The sequence below is a fragment of the Siniperca chuatsi genome, linkage group LG22 (assembly GCF_020085105.1).
Source record: "Siniperca chuatsi isolate FFG_IHB_CAS linkage group LG22, ASM2008510v1, whole genome shotgun sequence".
Classification (NCBI taxonomy): Eukaryota; Metazoa; Chordata; class Actinopteri; order Centrarchiformes; family Sinipercidae; genus Siniperca; species Siniperca chuatsi.
This window is the reverse complement of record NC_058063.1, coordinates 4,204,635-4,228,201: the sequence shown is the minus strand read 5'-3', so window position 1 is coordinate 4,228,201 and position 23,567 is coordinate 4,204,635. Positions and strand designations below refer to the sequence as shown.

Sequence of the window (23,567 nt, the reverse complement as noted above, 5' to 3'; positions counted from 1 at the left end):
TCAATTCTATGCATTTTATTTTTATGTTTGAGTAATTTACGATTAGTGCAATAACACTGTCACAACACTAAACATTTATAATTGCATTGTAAATCCACAAGACTACTCTAAACTAATTATTCCTTATATAACAGTGAGTAATCAAAATGGCCGCCACGGGCTTTGGGGTTGACAGAGCATTGATGTAGCTTCTAAAGCCGCAGGCTCTCAGTCTTGCAGAGTGTTGGTTTGGCTCGGCGCTGAGCCTTGACGGTTCACGGACAGACCATGGCCAGGGCCGTCTCTTCCTCCTCCATACTCTTCCATACTTCCACCAGATCTCTCTTGTCTATTTATTGCACTTACTCACTAACAGTAACTCGTGACTGATGCTTTCTAAAATATTCTTTTCTCCAAATTAACTACATTTGACACATTAAACCTGACCAAACAGGGTTTGAGTGTTTCCTTTGCACTAAATCTTGTTCTTCTTTGTTTCTTTAACTCCCTGCCCTGTTTACTCCTTTCTCTTGCAGTCTCCTCCCCCCTTTCTCCCTTTTACCCATCTATCTTTGTGTCCATTCCCGCAGGCTGAAATTTATACAACTGAAAGGAGTGGAGAGAGGGAGCAGAACAGATTTTTTCTCTCTGGCTGGACAGCTTATCCAGAGGTCAGTGTAGAAATGCGATGAATGGTAATTTCAGAGCAGAGAGACGGCAACAGAGAGACAGGGAACTGGAAGAAAATAAGACAATAGCTGGGTTTCCATGCACGTATATATTTATGAGAATTGTACATTCCTGCTTTTTTATCAGCACATCCTGCTCATACAGTATAGTTACTTGATTTTTTAAAAATATATATAGGCTATATTTCCACTTGGTATGTTTTAGTCTTGTAATTGTTGGCATCACTATTGAAATGTCCCAAGCCGGTCCTAAGTCTCGGTATCGGACAGATCCGGGCATATTTCTGATGGTGGCCAGTGCTATCCTGTATGCTGTTGCATGCTGGGGCAGCAGGCTGAGGGTAGCGGACGCTAACAGGCTCAACAAACTGATCCGTAAGGCCGGTGACATTGTGGGGGTGGAGCTGGACTCTCTGGCGGTGGTGTCAGAGAGGAGGATGCTGGCCAAACTACATGCCATCTTGGACAGTGTCTCCCACCCGCTCCATGACGTGCTGGTCAAACAAAGGAGTACCTTCAGCGGAAGACTCATCCCCCCACAATGCACCACAGAGCGCCACAGGAAGTCATTCCTGCCTGTGGCCATCAGACTCTTTAACTCCTCCCTCTAAGTGTCAGTCTGTATGACCCTAAGTCATTATACTGGACATTGATCATTAACATCTCTGCAATACTTGACGTAATTGTGCAATATTCTGTGTTAATACTGCTGTGCAATATACTATTTTCAGTTTAAAATTCCCTATTTATTGATATTTATTCATACTTCTATTACTGCTGTGCAATATCCTCCGTCTCATTATAATCTTAATAAGCTACACTTAACTTGACAGTTCATGCACCTTATACCGTATTATTATCATCAACCAGTAAACCCACTTTGTACTTCACACGTATTTTAATTTTATACTTATACCCACTTGGTACTTAATTTCTGACCTGTTTTATAGTGGATTATATTTTTTGCTTAGTCCTTCTATTCCTGTGTGCACTGATGTGACAGTGAGCAGCTGTAACAAAAGAGTTTCCCCTCGGGGATCAATAAAGTATTTCTGATTCTGATTCAGATTCTGATATTTGAATTCATCCGTATCGGCTAATAAAAAAGCCTGCTAGTGTTGCAGCACTGCTCTCCTTAATAACAGCTGGGCATTTAGCTGCATATTCGAGTGTGTGTGTGAATGTGAAAACTTATTTGATTGAAAATTTGCTACACTCCGACGGTAACCAATCTGTTATCCAAAAGTCCAAAAGACTACAAACGTTGCTGTAAAGACAGGAACAGAGGAGAGAGACAAAAACTGGAGACATCACTCCTCCTCTCTGGTCTACTTTTCCGGGAAAACGTCGGCTGTGATTTACAGACACACACTGGGGTCACCGGAGGAGGCTGTGGACTGGTTCTAATTACAAACTGCACTGTAAGGCCTTGTGCCTCGGTGTGAGTGAGAGAGGATGTAGAACAAGGTGTTGTGGCTTATTGTTATGGTGAGAAGGCTTTGAGAGCCATCACTGCCACCTGCTTTCCATCAGAGGCATCTGCTCCCACACACACACACACACACACACACTGCCTGTTATTCCTCACACTGGGTCTCTTTACACTTGCATGCCTCTCATATCACTCCCACTATATCACTTGAACACACACACACACACACACACACACAATTGCAATAGTAGAGAAGTTGCTGTCGTCAGTGACGGTCAGGGTGATGCAAGGCGCTGTGTGAGACAGGAAAACATATTGAAGCCATGACTCGCCTTCCTACTGCTTAACAAGAGGCTGTAAAACACATCGCACATGACTTCCACGTCCCACTGTATTACTAAATCTGACATTTCTGTGACTAAAAAAGCTCTTGGTGTGTTTTAATTTGACCTATTAGCAGATGTCTTATACATACTACTGGGTATTGAACCTAAACACTTTTTTTGGTATTGACCAAAATGTGCCCGCATCACCAAGTATCAAAAACATAGTACCGAACGCTAGCATGAAATGCTTGCTAAGATTTGTACTTTTCTTTGAACACACATTTTCTGATTTAAATCATAATTCACCTGATTTTACATGACCTTATTTAGGCAAAGCTCTTGTTCAGCTGCTTTTGTTTGGACTAGGGATGCACCGGTCTGGTCCGGCCCGATACTGACCTTATTAAGCAGATCAGGTATTGGCCAGACATGACCAATCCACATTGAAAAATACTTTAATATTTTCTTCATGGATTTGCTGCAGTGAGCTAACTTTGATTCATTAAGCTACTGATGCTACTCATCACTTCTGCAGGAGCATGTAATTAAACTACAGCTACAGCCTTATGTTGAATTACAAGAGAACGATCCTGATGAGTTTCATGCAAACGTTAGAGATTCTAAACTTGGGAAAAAGAGAGCACTGGTACCAGATCGGTACGCTATGCTGAGTTTATGCTACCCAGCCATTCTTTATTCCCTTCTGTCTTTCTTTCCTGATTTTCCACAGCTTTCAGTCTTCATTTCACAGTCATCATCTCCATGACCATGAGTTGCGGTTGAAAGCTCCAGAAAGTAAGCTAGTTAGCAGAACTTGAGTCAAGATTATTTTGTCAAACTACTAATTTCGCCCATAATACAGGGTGGCTAAGAAGTTTCTACTCTATCCTTTATAATTGCTACATCCAATGTTTTCTAAACTAAGCCATGAGAATATGTCACACCCAGAGCCATGACCTGCAACTGAATCGCATTACATTGTTCAAATCAGAATTTGTCAGTGTTGCCATGACAATAAGTACACTTTATGTCGTTCACCTGAGAGTTGAGCCAGAGTTAGAAAGGAGGAGACAAGACACAGTCATTGTGTCTCTTGCTCTTAATACGATACATCCTACAAAACAACAAATACTATATAAGAGGACATTTGAACCTGAGTGTGAAAGATTGTGGCGTTAACACAGTTTCAAGATGTTCCCAATTCCCGATAGGACTAAGTGTTGCCTGTGTAGACTGTAAGGTCATAGGTCATGGCGTCAGGATAGAAGTCTTACCAGCCAGGGGTGAGGGATCTCAGGGAGGGGCATCTGAGGCGGGGCTGGCAGACCACTGTGGATCTCTGACTTGAATGAAGGCTCTAGGAAGGTGGAGCAAGTGACAGAAAATTAGAGAATGCTCTTTACTATGCTGTACATAAACAGCGGGCATGAGGAGGAGGAACTTTCAGTAGCTGCAACTGGAAAAAACCCTCCAATTTGGGCTCCACTTTGACTCCTCGACACCAAAAAGGGAACTGCTCTCTTCACCATCAGGAGGTTCTTTTTGCTTTCCATCATGCTGTTGATCAGCCCTTAACTGAACTGACTAAAGGTTCAAAGAGTGAGCACAAAGCAACAGTACCAAACTTTCAAATATAAGCTGCCACTCAAATAATGGCCAGGTCACAATCTCTGTATATAAAAGTCTGTCTGCCTGTAAATTAATCATTTTATCAATTTGAAGTTTAATTTTCCATTTGTGTGCGAATAAGGCATGACAAATTCCGTTCCATGCAGTATCCAATTATAATTTTCTTGTTAGAAAACGTATTGTCAAAATTAAAATGAAAATAAGAACTTTTGACAAAATATTTTCATTTCCATAATACAGAAAATCGAAGTGAACATAAAATTGACTTTTAATTTTCAAATAGGTAGAGGTTGAGCAACCTAAACTAGGAAATGAAATTACAAACTGACCTTTTGCATTTGAATTAAGACATAATTTGAACTTAAATTAAGTTTTACTTTGATTAATTGATTTAATTTTAATATTGGCTGCCACCTACTTCCATATTTTTATTACATAAATTCATATTCATAATGACTGGTGATTGGAATTGTTTTTATGACATTATTTACAGTATGACACAAGAAATTCTAGATGCATAGAAACCACCAACTACAGCAAAAAATCTTCAAGAGATCGAGTACGAGTACAATTACAACAGTTTGTGTTTACAAACTGGTTTAATGAATTTACTGGTTTACTTCTGGTGGGATCTAGTAGTGAAGTAGTTTTTAGAGCTGCAACTATGATTATTTTCATTATTGATGAATCTGCTGATTGTTTTCTTGATTAACTGATTCATCTTTTTGTCTATCAAATTCCTTGTTTTAGCTGACTATCATATAATATATTTGTATTACTATCACATATGACAAAGAAGAGTAGCAAATCATCACATTTCAGAAGCTAAAACAAGACAATGTTTGATTTTTTACTTAAAGTGATAATCGATAATCAAAATAGTTGCCGATTAATTTGCTGCCAATCAACTAAATCAATGAATCAACTAATCGTTGCAGCACTAGTACTTTAGTTTTTAGATAGAGTATCTTCTCTAAAATTTGGCCTCCACCTCAAAACAGTGGAGGTCAGTGAAATTTCATTTGTGGTGCTTACAGCATTAGGAACTTTAAAGATGAAAACATTTCAACTGCAAGATCTCTTTCCACAAATAATCCTGGTGATTCGGGAAAATCCACAAACCACGCTGTGAACAGTTTCCAAATGGAACTGTGTTTTTCTAGCTGCAGTTATCTAAGTTTTATCTACACTGTGACAGTGAGATCCTATCTATCCAAACTGCTTCCCTCTCTGGATGTGAGAGTTCTGAACGTACCGATAAGCCAAGAGCTGGAAAATATCACTGCACACAGGTTATGTCAGGTATGTAATTATGCCAACTCCAGATAACTCCAAAGTGTTTCTGCAGAGTTTTATGCTGCAGTGTGGCCTGTAATCTCACCTTTATCTGAGAGCACTCTGTGGAGGATGTTGGAGAGGTGCAACTTCCTCTCTCGAACCCCGGCGCTCAGATACTCCCTGTCCAGCAGGTCCAGGAACAGACGAAGCTCACACACCAGCTCCTCCATCGCTGCAGCACAAACACACACACAATATATATTCAGGGATGCCATTAATATTTCAGACACTGAAGACATGTATTACATCTGTTACAATATACACAACAGCAATCGATAACTTGTGAACAAGATCATTTTTTATCTTTAGCCTTGAGGAGGATATCAAGTCCTCCCAAGTCAAAAGGCTCTAGTCCAACTGAAGTCACTAAAGTCGAGTTGCGAGTCTCATTTGATTAGGTTAAGTCCAAAGTCATTGACTTCATGTGTACGGTAGGTCCAAGTTGTAGCAGGAAGTCAGGTTTCCGGCAGACAGTTTGGGTTATAATGTTAGCGCTAGCCTCAGTTTTCTCTGCCACAGACGTTTGGCATACTTAGGAGATCCCCTATCTCCATAGTTAACTTGGTGAGTACAATGATATTATTTCAAATAGAAATTATTTTGAAAATTAGACCCAAGTTGTAATAAACCAGAATTATCCTTTAAACCTAAATCACCCTGCTGCCGTCTGGCAAGAGATACACAAGTATCTGCTGCCGTGCCACCAGACTACAGAGCAGCTTCTTCCCTCAGGCCGTGAGACTGCTGAATTCATCCTCAGCGCTCCACCATCAGTAACTGACATGGAACTTTATGTTATTCTGGTTTTGCACATTACCATACCACTACCTTTTGAATAATATATGTATAGAAGTAACTGTATATATTGTTTTTGTTGTTATTTTTATTCTATTCTAATTTGTAACTATGTTCTGTGTGAGTGTAGCGTGAAGGGGGCTACAACTTTAATGTCATTATGCAGCCCTGTGTTGTAGAATGACAAATAAATGTAGCTTGCACCTTGAAATCTGTTAACAACCAGAATGAAACAAGAGCACCAGGACAAGGTGCTACAATATTAAGATCATCAAACCTCTAGTGAACTACACACAGAAATAGACCGCAGCATTGCTCATTAATCAAGCCTAATGTACTGAATGTTTTAGTTCAAGTCCTTTTGCACTGTGATCCAACATTAAACCGACACTGAACAAAAGCAAAACACAGTTATATAACGGATAAGTGGGCAGCCAGGTAGAGATGGAAAACAGAGCGTTCAGTCAGTCAATCAATCATCCAGCCAGGCACAGACCTGGCAACCCACTGACGGACACACTGCTGCAGAATTATAGCTGCTGGTGGAGTATACACCAGGGCCTCCCCACACAGAGCAAAACAACAGGAGAGCAAGGAGGGGAGTGTGTGTGTGCAGTATTTGACTGTGCTTATAACCATACACCTTCACATACTCCGATCTGAGAGCTTGCTGTGATATGGATGGCATCACATTGAGTTCATAAGCGTGACCGGGAGCTGCCACGCTCTGCACAGCAACGCAAAGGCACTCAGATAACAAGCACCTCTCTCAAACTGAGGGTCCTTACTGTCAACATCCGATCGTATCGAAGGTGACGACATCATACTGGAAAGCAGCTGCAGATTGAAGAGGGCAAGTGGAGTTAATCATCAAACGTTTATTTTGATTCATTTACCCCGACCCTGAGCAGCCTTTAGTGCCTTGCTCAAGAATGCCTTTGAAGGTAGTTGTTGAGGCAGGTTGAAAACCTGTCCAAGCTGGCTTCTCAGTGTTGATGTGGTATTTAATGTGGTATTTTTAAGAGAGGTCAGAGGTCAGGGAAATAATCTAGAGCTGGTTCAGTGTCTTGATCAAGGACACTTCAGCAGGGGGATGCTTGCTCAAACATAAGGGCGTCAACTCAGGCCAACATATTTCTGTATAAAAGATAATACTAGGTTGGATGTTGTTACATTATACTTGAGCCATGATAAATTGTATTAAAATCGTGAATTTTGATTTATACCTCTGTGGAATCTCTACGATTCCGGGTTGGGTACCAAACTTCGATAGCTTTATGGCACCGACCGAATTGCTTCGATACCATCAAGTAACAAAAAATGCCTTGTGATTTGGTACCACATTTTGATAAATCTCATGAGTAAGTCTCATCAGCGTCAGTGCGCCATGCTTGTGCCAAGAGCTAATAATGCTGGTGATTGGCTGTCTAATGTTACGTGTCATAGCTGCTTCTCTGCACAGATAACTAAGTGAATTTTGTGCATGCTGGTTGATAGTTAGCCAGTGCAGCTAAACTGTATCTGCTCGTTGGTAGGGCTGTGCGTTATGACCAAAATCTCATATCCTGATATAGGTCATTTTATATCCAGATAACGTTACAGCAAAGTATACATTGAAGTGTCAGTCATGATGCTCTTTTTATCAAGAATTGTGCAGCCCTAATATGTATTCACAAGTTGAGGTTCATTCTTTACAGACAGCAAAGTTCCACAGAAGATGAAGCCCTCACTCCCTGCCAAGCCAGCCGTGATATGTTCATAGCCTTATCATATTAGATCAGCTCAGTCAACATTTGGGCTAGAAGCACAGCAGGTGTACTGATATGACCCAAGCAGTCTGAAACTAACCAGCCCTCCACATGGTGGACTCAGGTTAGGGATTAGAATGTAGCAAGAAGACTTTTCTGCAGGGACTAGATGTTCTTGTTACTGTATGCCAGGTATCTGTGATGATGCAACAAACCTCTTATAGCTCCTTCAAAACATGTCCGAATACCTGATCTGATCATAATTCACTCTGCCTATCGCACAGGTATCTACGATTAACCAACAACAGGTGAGACTGCTGGTAGCTGGCACATGATGGAGAAGATTCGCATCTCACTGTTATGACCATGAATTCTCCCAGAGACATTTCTGTAGGTTTCCAATGCAACCATAATTCATTTTCACAACAGCGCTGAGGCTGGATTCCCCAGCCAGGAGAGAGAAGGTATTGTGGAGAAAAAAAGAGAGACAGAGAGAGTGATAGAGAGAGTAAAGAGAAGCAGATATGGAAACACATGGAGAAATCCAATCAATGCACAGCAACAAAATGTTAAAGTCAATATTTATACAACATTGGATTTTTCCTTGTGGATGTGTTGCTGCAAATTCATGAGTTGAGCTTGAAGGAAAATCCTGATTTACTAAAACTGGTGTTGTTTGTTTTACTGTGTGTACCACAGAAGGACACTACACAGCCAAACTTACGTGGCCTTTTGGCCTGGGGCTGTTTTTCATGGTATGGCCAATTAAGGGAAACTGCTACAGTGTACGATGACATTTTTGACAATAGTGTTCTTCCAGCTTGTGTCAACACTTTGTGTTTGGCCCTGTCTTCTCTCAACATGCCCTCGTGCACAGGGCAGCTCCATAAACAGATGCTTTTCCCAGTTTGCTGTGGACGAACTCGAGGGGCCTGCACAGAGCCCTGACCTCAACCCCATCTAACATCTTTGGGACGAACTGGAATGACTGTGAGCCAGACCTTGTCACCCAACATCAGTGTTGGACCTCACTAAAACTGAGGTAATACTAATGAATGGGAGCAAATCCCTACAGCCAGATTTCAAAATCTAGTGGAAAGCCTTTGAGGAAGAATGGGGGCCGTTATAACAGCAGATGAATGCGTCCAAAGACTTTGTTTGGGTGTTCACGTACTGTTAGCCACGCAGCATAGTTGCTGAGATCTGGGAACGCTACAGCAGTGAGTACATGTCATTTTATATTGCAGTAACAAAACAAAACTGAAATGATTAGTTCGATTAACTGATCAGTCGATTGAATCGATGAATCATTTTCAAGCAAAAACATTTACTGGTTTTAGCTTCTCAAAGTGAGGATTTGCTGCTTGGTCAAATCAAGCAATCTGAAGACGTAACTTGGGCTCCATGAAGTTTTCATGGGTGTTTTTTGACATTTAATAGACTAAAAGATTAACGGAGAAAATAGTCATTACTTGCAGCCCTGTAACAACACACTGTATATGGTTATATAGTAAACTGAGAAACTGTCTATGGATAAAATAACCAGACAGGCATGTTTGTTGTTGGCTGATCCAGCAAACTGAATACCTATCAAATAAAGGAACGCTGTCACATTGATGCAAAACCTCTGACGACTTACAAATGTATATCGTCTCACGGTATATAGCTGCTTATAGTACCTGGGAATGATGGCCAAAAATACAAAATAAGACCAAAGTTGTAATAAGCCAGAATGATCCTTTAAAGAGACATTAAACACTATTGCCTCTAATAGCAACAACGATAAGAGAAGACGGTGTAGTCCCTCATTCGTCCAGGAGTGTTCTATCGTAGAAAAGGTTTCAGTCGTAGTCGTCTGGACACTGTTTTCAGAATCAAGACGTTTCGGCTCCCATCCGTAAGTCATTCTCAATTGTGAAAAAATTGGACCGGGAACCGTTCCCGTTCCAATTTTTTCACAATTGGACGGGAACCGTTCGGTCCAATTTTTTCACAATTGGACGGGAACCGCGTTCGTTCCAATTTTTTCACAATTGGACGGGAACCGTTCCCGGTCCAATTTTTTCACAATTGAGAATGTCTTCCGGATGGGAGCCGAAACGTCTAGATTCTGAAAACAGTGTCCAGACGACTACGACTGAAACCTTTTCTACAACGATGAGAACTCACGGCATCACATCCACAAGGCTTTGGAAGCATCTTTAAACTTCACTTCACATCATCAATCATGTCAACAAATGTGTCAGTCTGTATTTAAAGAGAGCAAAGCAGAGGAGCACCAACATCCCCGCTGTAAAGCTACTCACTCACCCACACCCTGGATCACTTTCACCATGCCTGTTTTTCTATTTACTGCTCCATTTACTGTTTCCCAGAGCTTTGTGCAACCTGTGCAATACTTCACCTCTACTGGGGTGGTCAGAAAACTAACCCTGCATGTGCATGTGTGTGTGCCATTAAAACCTAAAGAAAGCGCTCTAGATCACCAAAGACGGTGACGGAAAGTGAAGTGGCACGGAGCGAGAAGGACCACCCTCAAACAAGGCCCGAGGGCGAGCAGAAAAATACCTCATCGTGCAAACAAACCACCCACGCCCTTTCTTCAAAAGCTCACTTCTGTCTCTCTCCCTTTGTCTGTCATTCACCTCCCCCTTCACTTCCATTTTCTTTATTCTTTCCCTCACTTTGTCAATCCTTCACTCCAATTCCATTGTACAGGAAAATGTACATGTTTTGTGCATTTGTTGCATACTTTGGATGGAGCAAATACATATTTTCGAATACAAAACACATTTTGGTCAATTGTCTGATATTTGCAACCACATGTCACACTTAAACGTTCCATTATATTTACATGAGATGTATTGCATTTGCCTCTATCCACAATTGCTGTGTCTTCACTAGGTTTGCATGACAAATGATAGGAGCTCTTTCCAAAAACACAATTAATCCCCCCCCCCCACACACACACCCACACACACACAAATACAAACCCACTAAAAACACCTAGACATGTCAGAGGGATGTTTTCACTGTGAGATAGTCACACTTCCCGGAGCTCAGAACAAAGGGGGTTTTCCTGGGTGAGGTGTGTGTGTGTGTGTGTGTGTGTGTGTGTGTGTGTGTGTGTGTGTGTGTGTGTGTGTTTATGCGAGGCAACGGGGTCATGTTTGGGTCTCAGAGAGAACTTGAGACTCTGAGGCTCCGTTGTTGTTGTCGGTGCAAAAATGCTTAGCCAGGTTAGAGGGAGGAGGGTTTTCTGCCCTCTTCCCAGAATACAGCTGTTGTGATTGACAGCACACTGACAGATGCTATCCCACTCTGTGTGTGTGTGTGTTTCAGGTGTCTGTTTCTTGTTACCAACAGCGTCTTCAACACTTCGGGGATGTGTTTAGTCTGGGTATTTGACAAGCTTTCAGGTCAGGCTCTGCCTCCACAAACACACATTCACACACAAGACTGTGTGTCATGATTTTGCCTAAGCATCAAATATCAGTGGTTATTCAGTCACACACACACATCATTAAAGTAAATCCAGTGTCTCTCATTGAGTTTACACATTGGTTATTCCCTTGAGAAATGTGTCCTGCTAATTACAAACCATCCTCATCATAAAGGCATGCCCCTCTTGTCAATAATCACAGGCTCTTAGTCAGTTTACTAAGATAAGTGAGGGTTTACAAACATCATGCAGTCTTGGCCAAAACTACAAACTCACAATGCCAAAAGTGAATTAGGGTCAATTCTCATATTCTTAATGAAAAAAAATGTTTCTGGCAGCGTGTTGAGAAAATTTCACCTTTTTTCCAATGCACTTTTGCTTGTTTCAATATCTCCACACAGGACACATTGAGGCAAATCACTGCATTATAGGGCTGTCATTCTTAGAGCTGGAGTGGCGCATTTTGTGTCAAAAATCACACCCATTTTTCACAGTGTTATAACTGGAACACACAGAGATCACACTCATACTGATGGAATCCGCGCAATTTATTCTTTCCAGCCATTTCTCTAATGTCCATCAAGGATACATGTCCATAAATACCCTTTCCAATCTTCTTTACCTACTTATTTAAATGGCGCTTCTTAACATCTTGCCTCATAATCATCCTATTTAGAAAACTCAAACCATATGCTATACATTCAAAATAGAAATAAAAATAAATGACTAAGGTTTAGAATGGCCCATCAACGTGCTTCTTATTCCCCTGCAAGATTGACACTCTCCTCTCCATCCAAACTGCACTAGAACATGTATATGACCAATGACGTGCCAAATAAGCAAATAGCATTTCTGAGTAGCCTCACTTATTCCAAAACTAACAATATATGGCATGCCGAGCTGAGACATCAAGTGACACTGCCATAAGCACACAGAGAGGAAAACCTGTGCAAAAACATTTAAAAGTCAATAGAAACAAGATTCAGCACTCAACTAAATGACCTGTTCAGGTGGTTATTTTCGGAATATAATTAGAGAACCGATTTGTTACAGTAAAGCTACAGTATGTTCCGATCTGAAGACAGATCAGCAGATAGCATGTCACCTCTACTGCACGCCATGCCAGATCAAATTAAAAACTGACATTAAATCTGTTTGGGAAACATCTGCTGTTTACAGCAGCATAGGATGTCCAGGTACCAATACTTCTTCCATCTGTAAGCTGTAGCACCTGGTGTGCTTCTCTGCTGCAGGTGACAGATCCCTCCCCCAGGCATAGCAGACGGCTGACGCAGCCAACAGATGCATGAGAAGCCCAAACCATTTAATGAGCCAACCACCCAATCATCTTCGGTGAGCACTTTCTGTGGTTATGGGAAACTCAACTGCATTGTGATTTGAGTCTTACAGTAAGATGGTGGTTTTTGTTAATTAAGGTTGGTTTATGGTCTGGCATCGTCATGGTTACTGCCTCCAGTGAGCCACCAAACACACACACACACACACACACACACACAAAGGTTTATCGGTTAAGCTCTCACATACAGTAGTATTTGTTAAATTATGGTCTGCCTGAACTTCCACCAAAGCTGATGAATATCAGCAGAAAAAGACCCAGAGTCACAACTTCCTCACTATTTAGTGGGGGAAATCCAGTCTTTATTCCAGCTAAAATCATATATAGCTGAAACAATTAGTTTATTAATCGTTAAGTCAATCCACAGATAATTAATCAGCAACAATTGTTTATTATCAATTAGTTGTTTCAGTTGTGGAGCAAAAAAGCCAAATATTTACTAGTTTCAGCTGCTCAAATGTCAGGATTTGCTGCTTTTCTAGGTTTTATATCATTGTAGCTATGCTGACTATCTTTGCTGATGAAAATCATGTGATATGCAATTCTTTGACAAATCCATCTGCTGATGAAGATCATGATATGATATGATTGAAAGCTCCAGAACAGCTACTAAATCGACATTATTTGAGACAGTTTTCTCAACTGAACATCTTTGGTTTTGGACTTTTGGTCTAACAAAAAGAGACTTTTGAAAACGTTAAGCTGGCTTCTCAGAACTTGAGAGTTCGTGACATTTCATCAAATTAACAGTTAATTGTAAATGAACTGATGAATTACAAGATCAGGAAATCAAATCAACAGATCCATCCTGCTTTTCAAGACTGAACAACTCGCATGAAAACAATGCTTAGTCTCCCCATGGTTTTGATAACATTTGTCTAAAATTGCTAAAAAATAGCTCTACCTTGAGCTGGAAATATTTTTCCATTTTAGTTTTCACAACATTTCAAATATTGACCTGACAAGTGAATGTCAAATAGCTTATATTACTTGCTCATTTGCATTTTCATGATGACTTAAAAGCATCTAAGGCACTTTTTTCTCTCACTGTCTACATATTGCATTCCTATAAAGGAGAAAAAAGCTCCATGTGCTGGTACATTTGGTCTGCACTGCTGGTGAAAAGCTGTGAAAGTTATGCAATATTACCAGTCAGAAATGTTTCATAAAGGGTTTGTAAAGCCTCGACTTGGACGAACACCAAGAGAGAGGGCGAGTTATGAACAGATCAGAGGACGGCGATGCTGCATTAGTTTATGATGAAAGACAAGCTGTCTCGCTCTCTCCCCTTTTCTCAGGTCTGTAATTATGAGGTTTGTGTGTTTTCTTCGTTCCATTGGACATGCCAAGCCAACATCACAGAGCGAGGCTGATTGCTATCGAACAGTACAGGTGGTTTACCGTACAAGCAGATGTTTCCCTGACCGCAAATACACATCTGCAAAACCCTGATCTGAAGAAAGGGGGTTAGAGATGGAGGGATAGGGCAGGCTGACGGAGGTTTACAGAAGACATGAGAGGAGAGGAAGAAATAGGGTGGGAGAAAGAGGGCCAATAGCAGGCAGCACAGTGTTTGAGGAGAGCGATGATGCTCCCTTTGGTATCTCTTTAAAAAATATAATTAGAGGGTGCTCAGCTAAAAAACCACAGGCCAAGGAAAGGGAGATGGGGTAAAGGGAGGAAGGGAAGTAGAAGAAGATAGAATTGTATCTTTTGGTGGGAATAGAGGACATGTGGTTTCCTTGATTGGACTGGGAATGGTAGCTGGCTGGGTGTGAGAAATGAGTGTCACATTGTACAGAACGTTTTCATTAGTGAGGTTATGGAAGTTGCAAACCTACTAAGCCGTGATGGGATCATTCATTTATCCACAGATGACACTCCCAACCCACTCCAGATATATGCAGGGCACTGGAGTTATCACAAACTGTGGATGCATTGATCGGATAGGTATCAAGCCCACTACTGAACTCACAGAGCGGACCGGGTATCCACCAATCCACACTAAAAATACAGTTTCTTCGTTAATGTCGTCGTAAAATTCATTGTTTCCGCTTTCAGTTTTTATCAGCACCACAAAACTCCAGAAAATGTTAGCTAAAAATGAATACGATCCCAATGAGTTCCACGCAGTGTGGTACACAGATTTTAAATTTGGGGCAAAGAAAGCACCAGTATTGGGTCAGGAATAGGTTTCTGCAGATACCCTGAGTTGAGGTATCAGGAGGAATCGGGAGACATAAAGTCAGATTGGTGCATCTCTTATATGAATCTGTTCAGCCACACTGAGATTACACTTCATCTGAAACATGCTGGCATTGTGTGAGTCCCATACAGTGAGCTTTCTCTTCTATTTTATTTGATTATTTTCTCCCATCTGTGATGCACTTTGAGTCAACTAAAGGAATCAACAATTTTGATTTGCTGCTTTACTGTTTTTTTTGGTGCTATTGTCAATACAGGTTAGGTTTTGGACTATTGGCCAAATAGAACCAACATTTTGAGCGTGTTCCCTTGGACTCTTGGAACTTATGATGATTGGCCAAATCCATGAAGTAGTCTTTCAGAAAGAGCTGCATAAATAAAGTTTTCTTAGCAGTCCAAACTTACTAAGATAGCGATAGATTAGACATACAGCTTTGGTAGTGCAACACCAGTTTTGTTTCCATTCACACACAAAGACAAAATGGTTTCATTGTGAATCCAAACTGAGTATGTAAGATAGGAATAAAAATAATGTATCATGCATGATCATTTTTTCCAATGGAAAGTAGCTAAAGCCTGCTCAAAAAGTTGTTCCGAGATTTACTCGGCAAACGGAAAATCGACCCACATTTCGGCCCCTGAGAGCAATGCATCTAACCCCTGCCTATGCAAGCCTATACACCCATGGGAACGTCTGAGATCTGCAGGGATGAGTCAATCTTAGCACAGACACAATGGGACTGGCTTAACACTCTGTCTTCTGGTTCTATGCCAGTAGCATCTTATCTTTAGATGCTCAAAGAGTCCTGACTGTGACTGACAGCTCCAAGCCTTGTCATCCATCAGCCCCCATTATATCCCGCCTACAGTGCCAGACCGCCGTGCACCCCCAGCACTAGACACACCCATATGGGCATCTGTGTGAGTATAAGCGTGTGTGGCTAAATGACAGTGGCTAGACAGGCAAATCCAAACACAAGTCAGAAAACAGCACATAACACACAAATTCACGTCAACACATGGACATTACACATGCAAACATTTTCTGTGCTCACAAGTGCGTCCATTTGTCCAAACCCATTCCTCAGCCCTTCCTTTGTTGATGTTGTTGTCTCTACAGGAGGACCTCCCTTAATCTGACAGACCTCTTGCTGTGTGACCCCCCCCCACCTACATTAGCTACACCATACCCCAATGCAGCTTTGGTCTTGTAATCCTAAAAGCTTTGTCCAAGACAGATAGCCAGCCTAACAAGCTAACAGGCTCATCCTATTACAACAATAAGCCTATTAAAGACGCCTGGTGCGGCTCATCAGAAATGATCCTCTCTTAATGGACCCAAATGACCAAGGTAACCATCAATGCCAAGACTAAATCGGACTATTTCAACTGTTTTACATTTTGAGGCAGGAGTCCAGACGTAACTGCTTGGTTGGTGATGTTAAATCAGAAGGCTGGTTGCCATATATAAATAGCCGTATGAAACTGTGCTATTTGGCATGCAGCAGGGTCTTCTGAATTGTGCTCAAGCTTGGCACAAGATCCCCATCCTTCTCCCCGTCTTTTTCCAGATGGATATTGACACAGGGGGAAGGCCGGGAGGGCTATGATTAGTCGTCCCAAAATTAAAGTCTCTGTTCCCGCATGCCAGCTTACTGACAGGATGGCTTTGCTATTAAGGAGGGAGGGAAGAGAGAGATTACAAACTAATTTCTCCTCATCTCTCCTCTCCAACCACCCCCCACCCCGCCGCATGTACCCATTCTGGCCCCATCACACACACCCCAATTAATTGCTCGTCAACTCAGGGTTTCCGTGAGGAAAGCGGCAATCATAAATGGTAATAAACACTTAAACACTTGTACATTTTTGCCCCCAAAACACGGCACCCTGTAAGTGGGAAAGCTCTTGAGCAAGGACTTGCTGAAAGGGACCCTTGACTGGCCAAGGTAGCTTGCTGTGTTACCATCATCAGCTCAAGTCAACGGGGAGAGAAAAGCAAGTCAGGGTCCAATAAACCAGTACATCAACTTAGGGCTCAAACACACCAGCTTTTATAACAGCAAAAGTTTGGACCGCAACTAGTTCACTTCAAATGAAAGTAAATTTCTCATGTTTGTTTGGGGAACTTTGACACTGTTGACCAACTGCAAACCATCTTGGTGGTATGAGACTGACAAGAAGAGTATCTGCACACTTTTAAAGTACAAATTTAATGACTTTTAAGACCTTTTTAATACCTCTAAAAGGAAAAAATAATACCATTACCGCGGCAAAAGAAATCGACAAACTAGACTACAGTATACACCGTTATTGAGTTTTATTGAATTTGAATCACTGGAATATTCAGTGCACATTAGCTAACATAACCTTCTCATTAAGGAAAATAAAACTGTATGGCGATAGTCTGATGAATGGTAGCGGGGCCTGAAGGCTTTGCCAGCGTGGCAGTGGTGGCAGACGTATTCAGAGCCTTTACTTACTAAGTAAAAGTACTAATACCACCCTGTGAAAATACTCCACTACAAGTAAAAGTTGTAAGTATTATCACCTAAATGTACTTAAAGTATCACAGAGTCGTCCCTGTGCAGTAAAACGCTCCTGTCAGTGTTTTATTATATCTGATGTTTCTGGATTCATATTCCTGCTGCATTCATGTGTGTGTTGCATTTTACTGCTGCAGATGTTTAAGGCTGAGCTCATTTTAACTGCTTTATATACTGTTGGGTAGTTTCATCTGCAGCAATGCATCATGGTCTATAAGATCATCACGTGCTTGCAGCGTCCCCGTCCTGCGAGAACCACGTATCTCTAAAAAGTCTTCCTGAGCTCAGAGAAACAGCCTGTTTTCAGCTCTGTGACGATGCGTTCTCCAGCTGATCCGAGGGGGGGTTAAAGAGTTTATTCAGCTTCCTCACAAACATTCACAATCACCACATTTGGAGATGCGTGGTTTTCATTGGACAGGAAGGGGGTGAAAAACTGTCATCTACAAAAATAGTAAATAAAGCTGTCAGACAAATGTAATGGAGTAAAAAGTACAATATTTAAGAAGAAGTAGAAAGTAGTAGAAAGCGGCATACAAAGAAAAGGCAAGAAGAGTACAAGTACGTCGAATTTGTACTTAAGTACAATACTTAACAATTCACCACTGCAGAGCGGAAATCATCTCCAGTACGTAACGTTACAGCCAAACTACCAGTAGCAGCAGACGACTCGATGGGCACAGTACTTTTCCGAGTGCTAGCACAGCGCCTGTGCGCTTGTACTCTGCCCACAAGTAGTCACAAAGTCACCAAGCTCCCAGCTAGGCTTGGGCGGTATCTATTTTTCATAACTTCATACCTGACTGACATTTCACCGGGGTATACGGTATATGTGTAAAAAAAAAAAACGTAAAAGCTGAGCTGCTGGTGTTAGAAGTCATTGTAGCATTGCCAGAGTGTTTCTATTTTAACCGCCGCAGCTTTTCTAGCCTTTACAGCACTGGTTTAGCGGCCCAGAATCATCTCACATGACATTACTCAGCCAATCAAATCTGTGCATTGCGACTCAGTGAGTGAGATACACGCAGCCTGTGTGACACAGGGGAGACTAGATGAAAGACAGTCGAAGAAACGAGCGAGTCAGCGTGCTCTAAAAAGAGAAAAGTAGACAGCGAAAAGAGAGCTTTTAATCCAGAATGGACAGACTCTTACATGTTCATTCTTCCCACGTGCAGACCGTGGCAATTATTACAAGTGGCCATGTAAAGCGCTACTAACATTACAAGACAAAGCACAGAGCATCTTTTGAGCAAACATACCCACTCAAATCCGAACAGAGCGCACAGAAAAGAAACGATCTGAGAGCCAATCTGATCGATCCAGCAGAAAGAAGAGCGTCTGTGTTTTTGACAGTATTGAAAATCATACCTTTGGGATTTCTAAATACCCTGGTATATCGTAATACCTACTCCCAGCATCACATATTTTGCAATTTCCCTGTGCCACTTTCTGATGTGACTGCACCTCTGATCACATATGATGGACAAGGTACCAACATTCTGATTGGATCAGCACATACCATTATCAGCAGTACCTGATGGGTTTAAATGTGTCCCATAAATGTTTCTGTTCAAGCTTTTTCTAGCCTTTAAAGAACACATTTATGGGCACACAGGGGATATTATTAGGCACTGAAATGGTTAAAGGTAAAACTACATAGGCTGCCTAAAACTACCACCAGTATAAACCATAAGAAGACTAATGGCTTTCCCCCTAAAATGTATACTCACTATTCTTATCAATGTACCTAAAATATTTTAGCCAAAACTAGGTGAGTTTACCATCTATTACATACCTGCTGCATATTAACCAAACTCACATTGGTTAAACCCTCGTCCAAATCTAAAACTAAAACATGATCTGCTACATTCTTGTGTGCCGCTGAGATGTGATTACAACCTCTCTACACAATGGATGTCTGTCAGAACCTCACCAAATGCCGGGCAGAGACGCACCGCCGGGCTACCTGATACCCTGCAGCTGCTAGCAGAGGTCCTGTTATTCTAGGACTCCATTCATTGCTACAAGCAGGAGACATTAGAGATATGGAGCATTTGTGTTGTCATTCCAGGATCGTGTTAGGAAACCTCTGGCTGCAGAGTGGAGTTACCCCAGTGTTGACCTGGACTGTGGCACTGGCAGCTTTAGTTGAGCTGGGAAATCTGATAGAAAATAAACTAAGGGGATGAAAAGCAATGCTTTTAATATCTTTTATTAATAGAGCTGTTCAGGTGGACGGATTTGATTTACAGAGAAAATGTGTATATCGAGATATATATCATATCGCAGCATAGCCTAAAAATATCGAGATATTATTTAGAAGCCATATCGACCAGCCCTAATTTGTTGCAGTGAAATTCCAAGCTGAAATCTGTCTTGAATACTATCTAACAAAGCCTCTACTCTTCAGTGTGGCCTGCAGTGTTGGGTAATGTTACTTTTAAAAGTAACTTGTTACATTACAATATTACTGCCAAGTAACTCACTATGTTACAGCGTTACGTACTGAGAAAAGGCATTGGTTAGAGTACTGTTGCGTTACTAAAAATGAAAAGCCCTTTGTGATTCCTTGCACATGTTGGTTATATTGTCCAGAGGGTGGAAGCCTACTGTAGGTCTACCTCTGAATGCACTGACTCTACCGTCATTGCGTAGTCTATTGCATAGTAAACATGTATCAAGAGGGTACTGGGGATCAATGCATATACAAGTTCATACAACATGGGTTTTTTTTTTTTTGGGGGGTTACTTAGTTACTTACGTCCATGACTAAAGGCTGTCCTCTCTGCCACCTCGCTAGCTGAGCTACTCCTGAGCACTGACACAACCGCAGGACTGGATACCTTCCACTAGTAGACACAGCCCCCCCTCCAAGAAGCAGGAGAGAAACACAAGGATTTTCTCTCTTTTTTTGTGGCAACAAAGGGAACTGGGAAATACGGTCAAATTTGAACAGTAACGGATTGAATTTATTATTTGAATATTTGAATTGCAAAACTAACGCGTTACGTTACTAGTTACAACACAAACGTAATCTGAGTACTCTTAACGCGTTACTTTGTAGCGTGTTACCCCCAACACCGATGGCCTGCAAGTTTATGTAGCTCTCCTGCTAATCCTATAATCTCTCCACCATGGTAGGTAGCAGCGAATGAGCAGCCTGAACTAAGCCTAAAAAGTTTCAATTTAATCAACTGAAGTGCTACATGGAATGCACAGTCTTAACTCCTTAAGACAAAAGTCCCAAAAGGTCTTGCTTCACATTTATGAGGCATGTATTTTTGCATAAAGCCACATTAAATTGCCAGATGATTTCATGGAGTTTGGCATGAGGTCCATACTACATAGACACTTGACAAGCGACCACAATGGTAATGACGCGGGCAGGAGCCGACTGTCTCCACATTCTCTCCTCCTTGACCCCCTCCCATTGTCAGAGAAACTCGCCTACCTTTTAGAACCATTGCTCATTTCAATCCTTCTTTTCCAGCTGAAATTCTCCACTGGCTTTTCAGATTTCAGAACAAAAAGTGTGTCCTATGAACGGAGTGTTGACAAGACATCATCCGGGAGTCGCGTGGATCTAATAGGATATTTTCAGCGCGTGTGGGTGTGCGCGCGTGCGTACATGCAAGAATACCAAACCAAAGCCGTTAGGACTAATAGCCTAGCAAACGAGGTGAGAATATAAGGTACACATGGTCACTGCGAACTCTGCATGCTAGCAGCTCATTAAAAACCAGACTTTCGTATGTTTATTATGGGTATTAAGGCGATGCTATGTGAGATAAAGCATAATAAAGTCACTGTAAACTCCTGACGCGCTTTAATTTCCTATGGGAATATTCCTGTGAATAAAAAAACGGTACAGTGATTTCCGCGGTCAGAAAAAAGCCTCAGGTTGAGCACTCACCCCTGTTGGAAGTGAACAGAACCGGGTCGCTCCTCATCGTGAAGTCAAACTCATCTAATCCGCCCAACGACACACAGGAGCAGGCGCGTGCCCAGCGGCTCCCCGGCAGCAGTAAAATCCACACAGAGACTTTAGGCCGCTTGTGCCTTCAGTTTCAACCTCCACTTATTCCTTTTCCACCGAGCTGGCCACTGAAACGTCTCTCTTTTCCTTTCAAACTTTTTCTCCGGATCTTTCTACTCCTCCTCCTTCCTTTCCCTTCTTTCCTCCCCCCCTCTTCTTCTCCAAATGACACGCTCTCTCCCACAAACTGCCTGCATGGATACTTATGATGCATTTAAAGACCATCGGAAATAAAGCAATTCCCTGCCCGGATTATGGATTTATCACTTTATCGCGGGCCGAAGTATTGGATTAAAAATAGATTTTTTTCTTTGAAATTTTACATTTTTACGTTTTATTACAATATCAAGAAGTAGCCTACGCTGTAAAAAATTATGTAGTTTGTAGTGAAGACAGTGTAATATATATTTAATATCTACTGATAACACTAATAGACTTTTCTTATGTGAATTTATATTAAAATAATAATAGCAGGCTAATAGCAAAAAACTAAAATATTAACTGTGAAAAAAAATCTGATATTGTCTAGTTTGCATTTCTTGTTCTTCATTATTTTCAATACTGACAAAGAAAATACAAGGTCCACTTTGTTACAGGCTGTATCCAGCTAAGGCACATGAATGCACAAGTCTCAATGGGAGACTTACCTGAGTGCACATGAAGGCAGCATTTTCCCCCTCATGAGAAAATGCCTTTCAAAATCTCAGAGCTGGGACTTCCCAACTCCAGTGATCTTGCTGGTTACAGTAACTTTTATTTCTCTATTCAATCCAGTCACGGCAGGACACAAATTCAGGGTAAAAAGAGTTTCTCAGTAGATCAGCACTTCCAGTATACCCCTCAGACCCATAATTTATAGTAACAGTCTTAAACGCTGGCTTTTTAGCTATAGGAGTCCTCCTTACTTGATGCTCGAGAGAATATTGTGACCTGTGAGCTCCTTACTATTAATTGCTTGTGATTTCAGTGATCTACACGTTGAAGTTTAGTTTACTCCTTGGATGTTACTCTGGAGAAAAGTGTGTAAATGCAAATTATTCTGCTTCTGTAAACCTCCTGCACTGTTGTGAGAGTTTGGTCTATCACGATGAATTCTAACTCTGTAACCTCAAACCTTCAGATTGGTCTTAACCAGCTAGTTACACTTTGCCACATACGAGAGAGAAAAAGAAACAATAAAAGAGAGTAAGAGGCTAGTTTTCCTAATTACACTCCATTACCATAAGCTGCTGATTCCCCCCATCCCCAGGGGCAAGAGCCAGTCTGAGTTCAATATCCCATCTGCCACCAGGGGAGGAGGAGGAGGAGGAGGAGGAGGAGGAGGAGGAGGAGGAGGAGGAGGAGGAGGAGGAGGAGGTCAGACTGAGGCTACCCAATGCTGTGTTTTTAATTTTTTCTTCAGGACTGCACTTTTTCAGCGAGGAACATGAGACTGAGGGAGGGAACAGTGTGGAGAGAAAGAATAATGTCCCGGCTCACCTTTCAGTTCTAGCAGTTCAAGGAGAACCACAGAAAGGCAGAGGTTGTTAAAGAGTGTTTCCCTAAAGGATAATCACCAGAATGTTCCTGTAACTGACCTAGTCCTGTAGGGAATGTGTGTGTGTGTGTGTGTGTGTGTGTGTGGTGCTCAGTACTGAAAAGAGTATATTGCAACTTACAACTTATTTTAGTTTAAGACAATTTGTTTAGCTTGTAAGGTATTAATTATACATTTTCAGTGGTATGTTGCGGAGTCCCACTGCATCATCCTCATGTAAAAGTCCCATCGAGGACCAGTCAGTGTATGTTAAGTATGAATCCAACAGCAGCTTCCACTGACCATTTCTTCATATTCCATCCTCTAGGTAGAAAAATGTGCTCAGTACCCTGAAAATACAGAGATTGTGAAAATTCATTAAAATAACACGCAGGGTGTTACCATCACTCTGTAGCTCTTTTTTTCCCCCAATCTGGAGCGTGTAAAGTGGAAGTGAGCATGTTGTGGACAGTGGCTCTGCACACAATAATCACATGGATCCTTACCCATTAAAACAAGAGGTTAGGAG

The 23,567-nt window shown here is 41.5% G+C and overlaps 1 protein-coding gene across 8 annotated transcripts in view; it reads right to left on the bottom strand.

Annotated features, from left to right (window-relative positions):
* The window catches only part of afap1 (actin filament associated protein 1), a 127,859-nt gene that overhangs the window by 48,482 nt on the left and 55,810 nt on the right, over positions 1-23,567 (bottom strand). For 5 of the 8 annotated variants that reach the window (XM_044185082.1, XM_044185087.1, XM_044185088.1 and 2 more), the window contains exons 2-3: positions 5,437-5,565; positions 3,701-3,783 (exon numbers count right to left, since the gene is read on the bottom strand). In XM_044185082.1, coding sequence (XP_044041017.1) covers positions 3,701-3,783; positions 5,437-5,565 — 212 coding nt within the window. Of the gene's footprint in view, positions 1-3,700; positions 3,784-5,436; positions 5,566-20,937; positions 21,071-21,399; positions 21,699-23,567 lie in introns of those variants that run through there. The other 3 variants (XM_044185083.1, XM_044185090.1, XM_044185084.1) reach the window with 3 other exon arrangements.